The sequence below is a fragment of the Crocuta crocuta genome, unplaced genomic scaffold (assembly GCF_008692635.1).
Source record: "Crocuta crocuta isolate KB4526 unplaced genomic scaffold, BGI_CrCroc_1.0 scaffold18, whole genome shotgun sequence".
Classification (NCBI taxonomy): domain Eukaryota; kingdom Metazoa; phylum Chordata; class Mammalia; order Carnivora; family Hyaenidae; genus Crocuta; species Crocuta crocuta.
In genome coordinates, this window is record NW_027532589.1 from 72,578 (window position 1) to 88,469 (window position 15,892).

The 15,892-nt window shown below is 36.1% G+C and overlaps 1 protein-coding gene across 1 annotated transcript in view; it reads right to left on the bottom strand.

The window, feature by feature from the left end:
• Positions 1-5,217: 5,217 nt before the first annotated feature.
• The window catches only part of SLC35F5 (solute carrier family 35 member F5), a 39,214-nt gene continuing 28,539 nt past the window's right edge, over positions 5,218-15,892 (bottom strand). The window contains exons 13-16 of the mRNA XM_077779613.1: positions 14,946-15,036; positions 10,966-11,120; positions 10,357-10,450; positions 5,218-8,293 (exon numbers count right to left, since the gene is read on the bottom strand). Of these exons, the coding sequence (XP_077635739.1) occupies positions 10,375-10,450; positions 10,966-11,120; positions 14,946-15,036 (322 nt within the window). The 3' untranslated portion in view covers positions 5,218-8,293; positions 10,357-10,374. The remainder of the gene's footprint in view (positions 8,294-10,356; positions 10,451-10,965; positions 11,121-14,945; positions 15,037-15,892) is intronic.

Genomic DNA, 15,892 nt, shown 5'->3' on the forward strand with positions numbered 1-15,892 from the left:
TCTCCATGCAACCTGGCCTCCAAACGCAAGCGAGCCACTCTGCTTGCACCAAGGAATGCTCTCCTCTCCAATGCTGAGGCGTGGACACCCGAAGCCTCCTGGCTTCCAGTCAGGTCCTGCCAATGGGCATGAATGACAGAAAGAAAAGAAAAGCCAGAGCATTTCTTTGCCTCCTTTGCCTGGAGCAGCACTGCGTGGCTGGGCTTTCCCTGGGTGGCCCTGGCCTCGGGCTTTGCCTCACTTCCTCCCTTCGCCCCATGAGCCTAGGGACGGCGCTGGTGTCCTGTTCTGGGTATTTCTGAGTTACCCCAGTCTTTTGCTTGTTCTTTCAGCTCTTTAATACCTGAGCTATCAATTCTGTTTTCAATTCTGTTTTAAATACTCAAGGGTAGTTTTTGTTTTATTGGTGGAACCCTGACTCTATTATACCCAATAAAATAGCTGTTCTAACTGTGGAGGAAAAACTCACTGGAAGGGCTTATTCGTGGGATGGAATGTAGATCTCCTACAGGGAACTTCCCAAAGGTAATTTGATGATTCAAAAATTTCACCTTTTATGTTGGCTTTAGACCTCACCTGAGGAAAATGCCACTCACTCTGCTTCATGTTTGGTCTCTCCAAGTTGAACAAGTCCACAGGGAGATCTATTTTATCAAATACCTGAGACACATTTAGAGATTCAGGTATGGAAGAATAGCGAAGCGCAAATGTTTTAATAAAAGGAAACTTTAGAAGTCAAATACTTGTTTGCACTAGATCTGAACTGTTTGTTTTTTTACTGAGATACAAAATACATACTGTATACAAATGATTTTACAAAAAAATGAATTAAAAGGAATCATACATATTTTACATTGGGCAATTCATAGTCTATAATCTTTCCCAAATAAAAATAAGCAATGTTTCAAATGACCTTCAAAAACAGGATAGCTTTGGCCTCAAATTATACCAGAATTAGTAATATAAGTAATAACCAGAATTAATTTTATAATTGTGTTTAAATTTAAAAATACTCCAGGATCTTAAAATATGCATTTAAAAAAAAAATAGATGAATAAAAGTATCAAGTTCATAACAACAAATTTCAGGTAAAAATCTGCACTAAATTATCCACACCAAGAAAACTAAACCTAAAAGTGTTTCCTTAATTTATCATAAACATTTCATCTTTCTAAAGTACTCTTTCATTACATCTGGCCTTCTGGGCCTGGTAATTGAAGCTGACTTTTATAGAAAATTATTTCTATACTACTACTTTCCTGGGAGTATTTGAACATAGCTCCTGACTACTCAATACAGACCTATCATATAAAATTAAAATGTTGCCACTTGATCAGAATGATCAAGGCAAGGCATTCTTGCGTTATAAAAAAATATAAATCACAGTATGCTGACACTCGATAACTTCAGCTTTAATTTACTAACCTAAGGGGATTAAGAATATACTATAAAATTTTAGTATAGGAAATATCACAGATGTAAAACAAACCTGCACAAGAATTTACCAGAATTACTATAAAGAAAACTAAATAAATACACATACCTGGCCTCACACAAGTATCTGAGTATTAATACTAATCTGAATACTAAGACCCACTTTAGAGTATACTATTTGAACTTGACCTTACAATGTATCTTGACAACTTTTTGCCATTATCTCATATTTCATGTCATACCACTAAAAGGAATTAGCATTTTCAATGCCGTGTCTACATTTTGTTTAGCCTCTTTCACTCACGTTTTCAAAAACAGGTATTTCAAATGCACTTGCAGAATACACTATGTGGGGAGATCTCTCCCAGCCCATGCCGCCCCTGGGGCTCACCCTGCAGACACTCAGCAGTCAGTTGTTTCAGGGGACCATTCTTGATGGAGGCAAATGCTTTATTCAGGTTCCACTGATGTATCCAAACCCTAACCAATTAGTTACACAAGCTTTTTATTCTATGCATTCATTTCCATATTTATGGTATATCAGATTAAGATGGTGGGGGAAGGCAAAAGGACCCTGACTGTGATTATTTTAACAAGATGGAATTAAAAGATGAAAAAAATCTAGCCGTACTTTAGCCTGGTATTATTAGCATCCCAATTTTTAAGATTATAAACTCACAATACTGAATACACCAGTGACTACTTTTAAATAAAACCCTGAATAATTTTGTGCTACAAAAATCAGGTGCTCACAATTCTAGCTTGGATTTGTTGCGCAGCTTATTTAATGCTGTCTAGAAGCCATGCAGGTAATGAAAACTACGTATTTTGAACACACGTTATATGAGGCAATGTAGTGGGACTCTAATAAGCCTTATTAGTCACTTAGAAAAGTTAGTGCATTTTTTTTTATATACTCAGGCTCCATAAAACAGTCATGGATGCAGACTGTGCTGGAATTTAACTTCTGCAGTGTTGTTTATAAATCTGACTGAAAGCTTTTTCGAGTCCAGATGCTAAGCCCTAACAAAGCAAAACGGAACTATGGTCTAGGCAGTATTACTGCTATTACTACTCTCTCAAGCACCACCCACACTTGCAGTGTTTGGCATTTTCTCTTGAACTAGAGAACTTTCAGAATCACAGGATTTGGGAGCTGGGAGGAACTTAGAGGGCACTGATGTCGCTCCTCAGTGTCCATTTGAGAATAGTGATGGGGCACTAAGCAAGGAAGTCAACATTTATCAAGCACCCAGGCACAGAGGGCCGGGCACTTCCGACTTCACTGTCATATTTCAGATTAAATAATTCTGCCCGAATCAGATTGCTAATGGGGAACAAGGAGAATCCAGCTTCAAAGTTAGTGACTTTTCCTCAGGGTATCTACAAAGTGTGGTGTTGGGCCCAGTACCAGGGGCATTCCTTGGAAACTTGTGAGAAATGCAAATTCCCAGACCTTCTCTCAGTCTTACTGAATGGGCCCTGGNAGTTGGTGCTGATGCACATACAGTGAGAGTCGCTGCTCTCTAGCATGTCATCTCTTGTAAGCTTTCCTTATATGTATAGTAAAGTATAATCTTACACTAAGCTATTAAATACAAAATGTATTACTATACTTTATACTAGAATAAGACAAGGATAGGCTTCAACAAAATTCTGTTTTGATGTTACATGGTTTAACTGACACTGATTTCTTTCCTAAGAAAAATATGTGAAAGCTATTCCAAATAAGCAAATACTGGCAGTAAGATTCTAAAGAACTGTTTACACCTTGTGTCAAAAAATAAGATTCTTGGGGTGCCTGGGTGGCTCAGTCGGTTAAGCAGCCAACTTCGGCTCAGGTCATGATCTCGCAGTTTGTGAGTTCAAGTTCCGCATCAGGCTCTGTGCTGACAGCTCAGAGCCTGGAGGCTGCTTTGGATTCTGTGTCTCCCTCTCTCTCTGACCCTCCCCCGCTCATGCTCTGTTTCTCTCTGTCTCAATAAAAAAAAAAGAAAATAATAATAATAATATTCTTGAAACAAATCTGTATGCCTTTCAAGGACCTGCTGAAATTAATAAGTACTCTTGTCTGACTGATCTTATTTAATTACTTGCTCTTAATTAAAACTAGGTATAGAAAAGCTAAGTAAAGGGGTGCCAGGGTGGCTCAGTCAGTTAAGTGTCCAACTCTTGATCTTGGTTCAGGTCATGATCTCACAATTTTTGAGAATTGAGCCCATTAGGCTCGATCCCAAGCATGCTTGGGATTGTCTGTCTCCTCTCCCTGCCCTTCCCCTGCTAGTGCACTCTCTCTTAAAATGAATAAATAAACACTTAAGGAAAACAAAAAGAAAAACCAAATAAAGAAATACTGAAGGCTTAGAGTATATAGGATCTAAGTTAAGTTAATAAATGTAGCTCTTAAGAATGAAACAATATGTAAAATTAAAAACAAAAGTTCATGAAGTGCCTTGTTAAAAGTTTCACTTCAAAAGTTCCTATTTGGAAATATTTCTTTTCCAACTTTGAAATATCATGAAGATTTCATCTGAGTACTTCTCCACTGCAAATTCCCAACTCAGAAATAAATTCACATTCATCTGAGCAAAAACTCAAAATGTTCTCATTGGATATTTTTAGCATTTCAGCAAATATGCCTAACCAGAGTACTAGTTTCCCCAAGTAACTTTTCCTTAAATATCTGTCAATGATTCCATTGTTTGAGATTCTAATAACATATGTTGGACATGAGAAATTTTATCAGAAAGCATTGTTTTAAATGCAATGACATTAAGATGGTGCTTAGTTTTTAAAATATATAAACCACAATTTTTCTATATAACCATAAATCAGAATGAAAATAAAGTGATCTAAATGAGTTAAAGTTAAAATAAATATTTCAGTTATCATGTAATCATTATGTCTGACAGCAAAACAGAAAAGCTTCATGTCATAATAACAGTAAATTTCCAAGTCATTATTTGCTTCTAATTTATAATGAACTCCACTCTCTCCCCAGTTTACTAAGATTTAAAGGGAGATTACCTGTGCGCATACAGAACATGAACCACAAAACAAAATTATTGTAGAAACAGATATAGCTGATAATAGTAAAATAAGGAAATGGGGAGGCAGTCTAAAAATTGCAAATTTATGTAAAAAGTATACCTCAATTTATCTAAATGAAATTTCTGGTACATGACAGACATACTAAAATAGAACCCTAACTTCAAATTCTGTAAACTGAAAATCTCATATTAGCCACATCACCATTACAAAATAGAAATTAACTCTGCAGATGTCACAAATACTATTGATCTCTTTCTATGAATTCTTCCTAAAATATTATTCAGTAACAAAGAATATCTCAAAAGGAAAGTAGGGAGAAATGAAGGATTGTAACAACTAGAATTGCTTAAAATAAAAATAAGATTTCATTTATTTGCTAATACAATTCAGGGGGAAAATATTTTCTAATTCCTACTTTATTCTTCTTTCAAGATACTTTGTTTCTTCAGTCAGCAAACTGAGGATTAATGCTACATACCTTACCATACTGACTTTGGAAAACCCTTAGCTTCCAGAGAAGTCATACTTTGCAACCCCAAACCGGCTCTACGCGAATGACCGTAATGGGATATTAGCATTCTTCCTGCAATAAGGCTATATTCCTTTGAGAACATTAACATTTAACCTTATGATCTCACTTTATAGAAAAAATAAACTTTATTCATCAGCTACCAGAGGAAAATCAGTTTAATGTAAGGAATTCACTAAGTCAGGCTGATAGAAGGCAATATATCAATTTCTTAAAAGATCAAAATTTATTTAAAGTATGGTGTATTACATACACTTCATGGCTTCTATGAGCTCCAAAAAGCATTCATCGAAGAATTTGTAAGGCTGCTTCATTTTTCAATTTTGTTTCATTACAGAGTCTGATGTTCATCAAACATAAAGTCATAATTTGAAACATTCAATACTGGGATTTAAATTACATATAGGAAGAAGAGTAGAAGGCTGAAAGAAGGAATCAGAAATCCCTATTTTGTCTTTTTTTTAATTTTAGTTTTTCTTATTTTAGAGACAGTGAGTGTGTGTGAGTAGGGAAGGAAGAGAAAGAGAGAGAATCCCAAGCAGGCTCCACACTCAGTGTAGAGCCTGTGACGTGAGGCTTGATCCCACAAACCTTGAGATAACGACCTGAGCTGCAATCAAGAGTGGGACACTCAACCGACTGAGCCATCCAGGCCAGCTCCCCGCTCCAAGTGGTCTTTAGATTCAGAAAAATATAACTGTGGGCCAGGACTGCTCTAACACAGGAAGGGCAGGAGCAGTTACCGGAATGTATCCCTCCCAACACTTGCAAAGGCCTGTGATGCGGCTGCTGTGATCCAAGGGCCTCGATACCTACATGTCTGGGAGATCACAGAATGTAAGTAATCCACAACTTTCTTGAGAAGACGCACCCTGAACTACAAAGGTACAGAAAGGAAGTCCTCAATTGCTCATCTTCAATGGCTGCAGTATTCAAATTAAAAAAATCATTCAGACAAAACCTGAGAGAAAAGATACTAGGTAGATGAGCAAAGCAGCAATAATTTGTAGTTTCAGTTAACTGGTTTAATGATGCTTCCTTCTAAAGAGGTTGTTCATTGATTAAAAAACAAAAACAAAACAAAACAAAACAAAACAGTATCCTAGTGGAAGAAATCTATCCTGCATGCTAACAAAAGCTTATTACTGAGTCCTGGGTGACAATCCATGATCTGTAAGACATGTGAACACAGATCATACGAAAAACCAAAAAAATTCTAAGTTCAACCTCGTTTCCTACCATTTTTACAGAATAATTTAAAAGCTGAATTCTGCTTTCACTGCTTCGACGATTTTACCCTGTAATTTGCTGAAGGTATTGGTGACAAAACAGAAAAAACAGAAAGTACAAGTATCTAGATAATAAGCCTCAATTGAAATTAGTTTGAGCAATTGAAATGTTACTTTGTTAAGTTCTTTTTAAGAAAAAAAGCCTTATGGGGAGCCTGGCTGGCTCAGTCCATAAAGCAACCAACTCTTGATGTCAGGGTCATGAGTTCAAGCCCCATGTTAGGCATGGAGCCTACTTAAAAAAAAGGGGGGGCAGGAGGGGGGCACCTGCATGGTTTAGTCAGTTGAGCATCCAACTTTGGCTGGCTCAGGTCATGATCTTGTGGTTCGTGAATTTGAGTCCCGCACGAGGCTCACTGCTTGTCAGCCTGTCAGCGCAGAGCCCACTTAGGATCCTCTGTCCCTCTCTCTCTGCCCTCCTCCACTTACACTTTCCCAAAACTAATTTTTTTTTAATTCCTCATAAGTTCACATTCTTTACAATGTCTTTACCCTGGGTCATAGTAACAAAATCACTATTACTTTAGCTTTATGAGAATTATTGGGGGACCAAATAGGAGAACAGCTGTTTGTTTTTTAAATTTAACGTCATAAACAAACAATCTTTTAAATTAATATAAAAGATCTCAGGACAAGCAAAAAGATGGCTAACCTCCATTTTAGACTTATGGTAACACCAAAACAACCTTAAAACTGTGAACAACACAAACTGAAGCTAAATTCTGCATAGAGAATTTTTAAAATCAGATCTGTTAAGAAATTTTGAACAGAAATGAACTATTCTCACAAAACTTGAAAAGGAAATGGGTGATTCATCAAAAGTCTAGATGAATCCTGAGACACATGTTCATCCACTGGTGTGTGCAGTGAACAGGGGCAGTTGTGAAGAAGTACATAAAAAACTCAAGTTTAAGAGTTGTAATTAGGAGTATTTTATATTTAACTTAAGCCTGGTAGAGGAAAAATTGAAGTGGAATTTTTTAAGTGGAATTTCTTTTACCTTCCTTGTTATTTGAACCATTAAACATTGATTTCGGAAAACCAGAATTATTTAAGTAAGAGACCTCCAGTTCTAGAGTAATTTGGCACATATATGGGAAAAAAAAAACCCAGAAACCAATTCATAGATCTGTAACACACGAATACATATATATAAACATTTTATTTTAATAATACTCTTTATCACTTCAATTTAAATCATTCCATTATGAAAAGGTCTTAATTGAAGAGAGAATATTTCTTCAAAACTCTAAATTAAGCAGAGCTTTATCAATTAAATTTACAGCAATACAGCTTTAGAAATACATAATTCTTCATTTTACAATAATACTTCCCCTTTAAAAATTTGTCATAGTTTGTCACAGATTTAAAATACAAGGCACCTAATGCTATGAAAGGATAATACAGCATATGTAGTGTGAGTGAACCAGATTTTTCTCAGACATTGATTCTCTTTAAAGTCCCACTAAATTTGCATGGACACACTTGCATAAAGTTAAACTTTTTTTTCTGTGTTGTTAATTTGCAATGTTCTATGAAACTTAAAAATATAACCCGTACCTATTATAGGCAGCTTATTTTATATCATTTTATCTGTAAGAAACACTGATCTATATACTTAAATGATTTCTTGGAAACATTTTCATAATATAGTCCAGCATTTAACAAATAATGTGAAAATAAAGTCTCCAGAACATTAGAATTTTATTCCTTGATTAGTTCAAATTATTTCATCAGCTCAGTTCCTTGAGATGTGTAAGGCAGGTTGGTCATTTAGAGGGACTGTGGATCAGAACGTCTATCACTGGTGATACGTACACAGCTACATAGCAAAGTACTTCATTATGAATTGAAGAAAACAGATATAAGGAAAATATATTTTAGAGTTCCAAAGAACTGAAACTGTTATTTTTCAGACTAGGCACTGAAACATTTTCTACAAAAACCTGCCAGGGATTGTCTCTTCGCTGCATAATGTTCCATTATCAGGCTAAAAATAAAAATAAACAAACACAAAATCGTCATTAGATTACAACCATCACAGCTTTAATTTTCTATAGTTTATAACACAAAAAGCAAATTATCTTAACATCGAAATCTATAACAAACACAGTTTATGCACTTAACAACTGGATACTGGAACTGGAGGGGAGTACTAAGAACGCACGGAAGTGAGTTCCACAGCAGTGTCTGAGGCCCCCATTGCTTACTCCGGCCATGTGGCAACAGCTGTACCCCTGCCACACCTGTCCTTCACTCTCTGCCGCAGTCCATCTTCACTATCTCCCCTTTACCCAGTTCTAGCTCACAAATTTAGAGTCCTTGCCTGGGCAGGGGTGGGTATGAGTGTGAACGTGGGAATAATGCACACATAGTAGGGAGGGAGTGCATATGTTACAACACTCCCAAGCTCTTAAGAATAACTGGGTGTACTTTTTAAAATTTAAAGATGGTGAGTCAACATATTTAGTTCCACTCTGTTGCCAAAACCTCAGTAAAAAGGCAATAAAGGGATTTTTCTTAAGGAAAAAAAATCACATGGACAAAGAGAAGAGCAGAGACTAGAAAACAACTGTTAATCAGGTAGCTCTAAAAGGGGAGTGAAGAGACAACTAAAACCAGAAAGACTGGCATGGTCACAGAAAAAGCAGTTAGACATTTAACTGCCCTGCTTTACTTTTTACAGCTGGTCAAGTGCCTCTTCTCTATCCCTGGAGAAGAAGGGAAGTGTATTCTCTAAAAGGTGTAACAGAGGGTCTCTGGACTGGGAAAATGCCAGGCACAATCCACCATGACTCAGGTAAACGTACCATTTACATCAGCATGACTATGGACACAATCCTTACAGATCTACCCAAAATTACACAGTCACTGCACTGGGATGAGGAGGACATCTATCCTCACCTACCAAAGTGGGAACAGCCACTGAAGATGCTTAAAACAAAGAAATCAAGAAACAGAAGTAGAAGCATGGTGCTGGAAGAGTGTGTGAGGTGGAGGGGGGCAGGGGCGGTGGTCAAAACAAGTGACGAGTTTAAAGTGAGTCCCTGGAGTGGGACGAGAGCAAAAGAAGGCGGGCAGGGCAGGGCAGCTCTAACTCTCTCAACTACGTGCGCATGTAACCATCCTAACAGGAAAAGCCGGAACACAAAATGGCCAAAGGAAAACACACCACCAAGACACTTAGCCCTAGGCTGGAGGTGACTCTGCCACGAAGACGATGACACTTAAGCTTCAAAGGCCAATCTGAGTGCAAGGAGTTAATGTTCTAGGTGAGGAGGGGAAGCCCAGCTGAGTCAGAAAACATTTCAGTATAAACTGCCTCAAGTTATCTCAGAAGAAAGGGACCTGAATCTCCAGAATTTCAGTAATTTATTGTGATCTCTCATTCTAAGTAAATACATAACCACTTGTACACCTGCCAAAAATATATGTTAAATGTATTTCAAGCATTCATTCAGAACAAGATAAAACACCATGTACTCATTTGTCTTGACAGAAATATAAAAGAGTATTTCTTAAAATTTTTTAAAAATGGGGAAATGTTCTTGAAACATTAAGTGAAAAAGCACAGTCAGAGAATGAGGATATACACTATGCTAGTTGTGGAAAACACACACACACACACACATATAGAGAAAAGACTGGATATACACCAAATTAATATATTTTTTCTTACTTCTATACTACAGGAAAAATATTTTTTTAAAGTGTATTATTAAGTAAAATTATGATCCTTAGCGTGAATAAAAGTAATAGTTGAACTTGGGGTCACTTACTTTGAGTCAGGCACTATTGCACATCCCAAGTATTTAAGATTCCCAAAAATCTTATGAGAGAGGAGGGACTACAACAACCCCATTTCACAAATAGAAAACTGAAGCACAGACAGGTCAAGAAACTTGTATAACGTCACACAGCTAGTGCACGGAGAAGCCAGAATTGGAACCCAGGCACTCTGACTGCGGAGTGACTCCCTTACCCTCTAGACAGTATGTGAGATGACAGGAATCAAGAACCTTATTCAGCATGAATACCAGCTAACATACAAACCTGGACTACAGACAACAGCTAACTAGCTCCATCCTCCTGAGAAACACCGTGCATAGGAATGAGACTCTCGCACTGTTCACTGTCTTCTGGAACCCTTAAAAAAATTGTTTTTAAGACAATAGTTAAGGAAAGCTTTAGAACTGAAAAGAGCCCTTAAAAATTATCTCTTTCACTGACTGAAGCTGTGAGGTCAACGCTAAGACTGAGGCAAGATTTCCCAACAACCTGCCCCAAGTTCTTTCTATAGTAGGATGTAAAAATCTTTCTCTCTTAAAAAAGAAAGAAATTTGAGGCGGTGTTACCATATTTTATTATAAATGTTCACACCAATGAAAGTTTTCTACATTTAAAGTCATCACAGCAAAAGAGTAAGCACTTTGGTTTTACCATAAATAAAAACATTTTTTTTAAGTAGTTGTGAAGAAACGGTCTTACCACCCAAAGGATCTAAACAACTTATTTTAATTTTATGTGACATAGTACATATATAAATTATAATCTTTCAATAATTCTACAAAAAATGTCTACAAATTAGTCCAGCGTGATATGATTTTCAGTTTAATTAGCAAGGATTATACTTTTAAAACCTTATATTGGAACCAAATATACCTCTGAATACGATGTTTTCTGCATATAAAGGCAAAAATTCTTCTGATTCCCACCATCACAGGATCCCAATTATTATAATGGCATAGGAGAGTTACAATAAAAAAAGAAAAAAATACAGGGATCGCGCCTGCAAAAAATAACCAAGAAAACTGCACCTAAAAATAAAAGACAGAAAAACAGAAACAATCTACCATTATCATTTAGACAACTTTCTTCTTTAAAATAAGTTTTCCATTTATGAAAACTTGCAAGAATAAGTCAAAACACCAAGAAGATAATACTAAGCACTAATAATGCATTATTAAGTATACTACTAAATATGAGGAATCAGAACTTCAACATATTATTCCACTTGCTTAAATTACCAACAAAAATATCTCTTGCTTGGAAGACGGCCTAAAGGAAAGCCAGAAGGTATGCTTTCCATGTATTAGGGAGAGCACATCTGAGAGCAGAATTATGAAACATTTAGCTTCGTCTTCCACAACACAGTGCCCTTTTTTTTCTGTACTGATTTGCTGATCCTCAAGTAGATCCTCCCTTCAGTTTTGAAGTCATCTTCAAAAACTCATATTTTTATTTATTTATTTTTACTTTTTTATTTTGCAGAGAGAGAGAGAGAGGTAGCACGAGCAGGGTAGACTGGCAGAGGAAGAAAGAGAGAGAGAATCCTAAGCAAGCCCCATGCTCAGCAGAAAGCCTGACGTGGGGATCAATCCCATGACCCTGGGATCATGACCTGAGCTGAAATCAAGAGTTGGACGCCAAACCAACTGAGACAGCCAGGTGCCCCAAAAACTCACATTTTTAAAAACTATGTTATAATATTCTGAGATACACTGTGCTATGTTATGTTTCCTTCCTGAAGACAGCACCAAAACAAACTATAAAGTACAACTTGTGCAAACCTTCTATTAACAATTTGCAACAAATTCTAATCCTGATTATTTAAATAATTTGATTATGTAGTAACAAATGAAAAACTTTCTAAGGGAAATCATGACTTAAGTAAAATAAAGAGAACAAATAGAATAATTTTACTAAGAGCCGTGAGCCAGAGAAGACCAGCAGAAAGCAGAGCCCCTGGGGTGGATCCCGTCAGATGTCAAGGCTGAGGCTCCAATCCATCATTTTATCAGGGTTGTCAAGAAAAGGAAAAATAATGAGATGCCATAAAGTGAAGAAAAATCTTTCTTTCCCTTTGTTAGTCTACCTTTAGCATCTAGATTCAACTAAGAATCAAGAACAATGGTCAAAGAAAGCTGTACTGATGGAGACTTAGCTGCAACCCAGTGGTGTGATTTCCTTTCAAACTACTGATGAAAATAGTAACTCCTATCTTTAAAATAGGCAAGAAAACTGTGCTTATTCTCTGTAAGTATTAAAAAGAAAAAGTGAGGTTTAGAATTGTAAGCAAGACTCCCTCTGGTGGGAAACATATACTACTCCGGTTCACAGCACCATTAGTCAGAGTAAAGGGGTTTTGTGAGAATATGTTTTAGGAAGGATTCACAATGCATAATGCAAGAATAATCACTGACAACTTTTAACATGCTTGCCCCGCTTGTAGACACACACACATAGGCTGTCAGCCTAAGAACACCCAGGAAAGAGCAGTCAGTCAGAGAAACTAAAAAGCCTTCACACTGTTATCAAATTATTGGCATAACATATTCTTGGAATATTTACCAGAATATTTATAATCTAGAAAAGCCACGATGTATTTAAATGACCCAAGACCAGAAAAAGTATGAAAACTTATGACTAATGGAAGTTAAAAATGCAGATCTAACAGGTAAGAGTGATTTCATGAATACTGAACTAAATTATAACTGAGTAAAAGTAAACTTTGTAAAGGTGGGTAAAACCCTAGTTAACTTTTAAAGGCAAAGTTCACCTTTAACAATGCAGTTATTTATGTGTTGCCACATGATAAAAAACTTAATTTGGTTTCCAAAAGCTACAAAGACAATATTTTAAAATGAAGACACTGAGGGGTGCCTAGGTGACTCAGTCGGTTGAGCATCTGACTTCGGCTCAGGTCATGATCTCACAGTTCGTGAGTTCAAGCCCCACATCGGGCTCTGTGCTGAGAACTTGGGAGTCTGGTGCCTGCTTTAGATTCTGTGTCTCCCTCTCTCTCTGCTCCTTCCCCACTCACTCTCTCTCAAAAATAAATAACATTAAAATATTAAAAATAAATAGGGGCGCCCTGGGTGGCTGAGTCAGTTAAACGTCCGACTTCGGCTCAGGTCATGATCTCACAGCTCGTGGGTTTGAGCCCCGCGTCGGGCTCTGTGCTGACAGCTAGCTAAGAGCCTGGAGCCTGTCTTCGGATTCTGTGTGTGTCTCTCTCTCTCTGACCCTCCCCTGCTCGCACTCTCTCTGACTCTCAAAAATAAAAAAAAAAACATTAAACATAAATTAAAAATAAATAAATAAAATGAAGACAATGACAAAAAATTGCCTACATTACTGTCTAAAGCCTGACTATATGTGGATATAAATGTGAATACTATCAGAGATGCTTCCTATGATACAAAATATCAAATAAATAAAAATAAATAAATCAAATAAATAATAAAATAAAAACCTTTATTAAGCACAATAAAAATATTGACAAATGCTGAAATTTCACAAAGTATATATAAATAATGTTGCTTATTAGAATTTTTAAAAACCCATGAAAGTAGAGTTCTCCTGTTTCTATCACAGTTCTGGGACGCCCTACCACTTTTTCTAGAAGGTATCTTCCAACCCTCGATTCCTACTGGAGGCCCAGCCAACTCATTTAACTAGCTGTCCAATTCTAGACGTGAAGACAATCAAGAAAAGACTTGTTATGTTTTTCTAATCAATCATTTATTTATTTTCATTTTCCTTATATTTTGTCCTTATCTTAAACTATCTGAATCCATAAATTATATGATCATTAAATAAAATTAGATCCCCTGTGACACTTTTTTTAAAAAAGCCTAAAATTAACCTTCAATTTTTATTTTTCAAATCTGCAAAAGCTGATGTTTTCAAAATATCAGTACACAAAAGCTCATTTATACAGTAGTCTACCAACATCCTCTTATAACAGTGCCTCCCCAGTCTCACTAGAGCAATTTCGGTCGATATGCAAGATCCTGAAATGTGGAAGGACCTGGATATTATTTAAACCTATAAAGAAATCTAATGATGTGTAACTTTAGTGTTAGGTATATAATATTCACACTCTTTGAAAATGCATGATATTTAGAAGATAACCTAAATTAAGGAGATGCTCTCTGTTAATAACCATGACAAATAAGAACTTACTGAGCCATGAAACAAAGTAAGTATTGGCACAGAACTGTTTTTTAAATAAGAAAATACATATCACTGAGAGTATTTTGCCCTTATCCTAAGAACTGCAAAAAGATCTAAAGAAAAATATCTTTAAAAATTTGATTATAATTTCTACACATTATAAGCTTATAGCTTTCAAGTATTTCCTCTTCTACTTTTATTAAACCAAACCCCCCCACACACACACACACATTTTGTTACTTAATACATGGGGTTCTAAGTTTACAAACACTGAACTTAGTGATAAATGACTACACTACATCTTTTAGTTGTATACACATGGCATGCCTCTTTTCTCCCCGTTACCCCCAGAAGTACTAAAGAAACTCCTCCTTCAGGTGGTTATGTGGGATTCTCTCTACTGTGATGTTATCATTGCCAAAGTATTTATGTTTATCATAAAAGTCCCTGCATTCAGACCAGGACATCACAGAAGAGGAACGGACCACTTGTCCCTCCTGAACCAGGCAAGGAGAAACTTTACTTCTGTTACTCAGATCTATAATATTATCACACTATTATGGAATCTTTGGAATTTATCTTGGAAGTCAAAACACCACGGATTATAATTTAATCATGTGCCCTAACTTTCATTATCTGTTTTAAAAATACATCTAAAATATCTAATGAACAGTTTGCCTTACCTTTTGCATACACATGTCGGCTATTATGGACAGAGGTATTGTAAGGCTTAGTGCAAGTGTGCCTATCAACGATGAGGTAAGAAAGCAGCCCCTAAAAAGGAAGAGAGGAAAACAGATGTTTCTATATTAACAAAGTAAAACAACCAAAGAAAATAGGGTTGGACAGACTCAGGAACAATAAAGCAACTAGGATAATTCTTAAAGTTTACCTTCAAATACTAAAAATACCTTCAAATACCAAATATGTAAGAATAAAACTTTCTAAGTACTTTATGCCTTTTTCCAGATCTGCTTACAGATATTATTGAATTTGCACGAATAGCTTCTATTTCATTAACATTGTTAATAAAATTGTTGAAAGAGTTCTCATAATGAAGAGTTTTATAATGACGATCCTTAGCTAACAAAGGGAACAGCTTTATTAAACTGCCAGGATGATACTTCACACCACAGACTTTTAAGAAAGTGAAAAGCCAACATGGATCTGTCACCAAAGCAAAAATATCTCACCCTCATGAAAACTAAAATAGTCTTCTAACCTGTGCTACTCTTTTGGTTTGGCTTAGCACTGAAAAAAACTGGTTGATTTTTAATGATACTTCCTTATTGCTTTCCATTTTTCTAGTAGTTGTCTGAACCAAACCTAAGCTCTTCATTGTATTTTTACCTTGAACTACCAATGTTGGTATTAAAATTTGAAGTATCAATCTGCATGTGATTTTGTTTAGCTGAAAGAAATAAAATGACTATAAGCATTATACCAAGTAGATAAGCCATTTACACAGGCTAATAGTTTGAGTGTATAAAAGGAAAACAGGGGTGCCAAGCTGTCTCAGTCAGTACAACATGAGATTCTTGATCTCAGGGTCATATGTTTGAGTCCCACACTGAAGGCAGAGGTTACTTTAAAAAAGAAAAAAAGAAAAAGAAATTATAAGATAAAACCA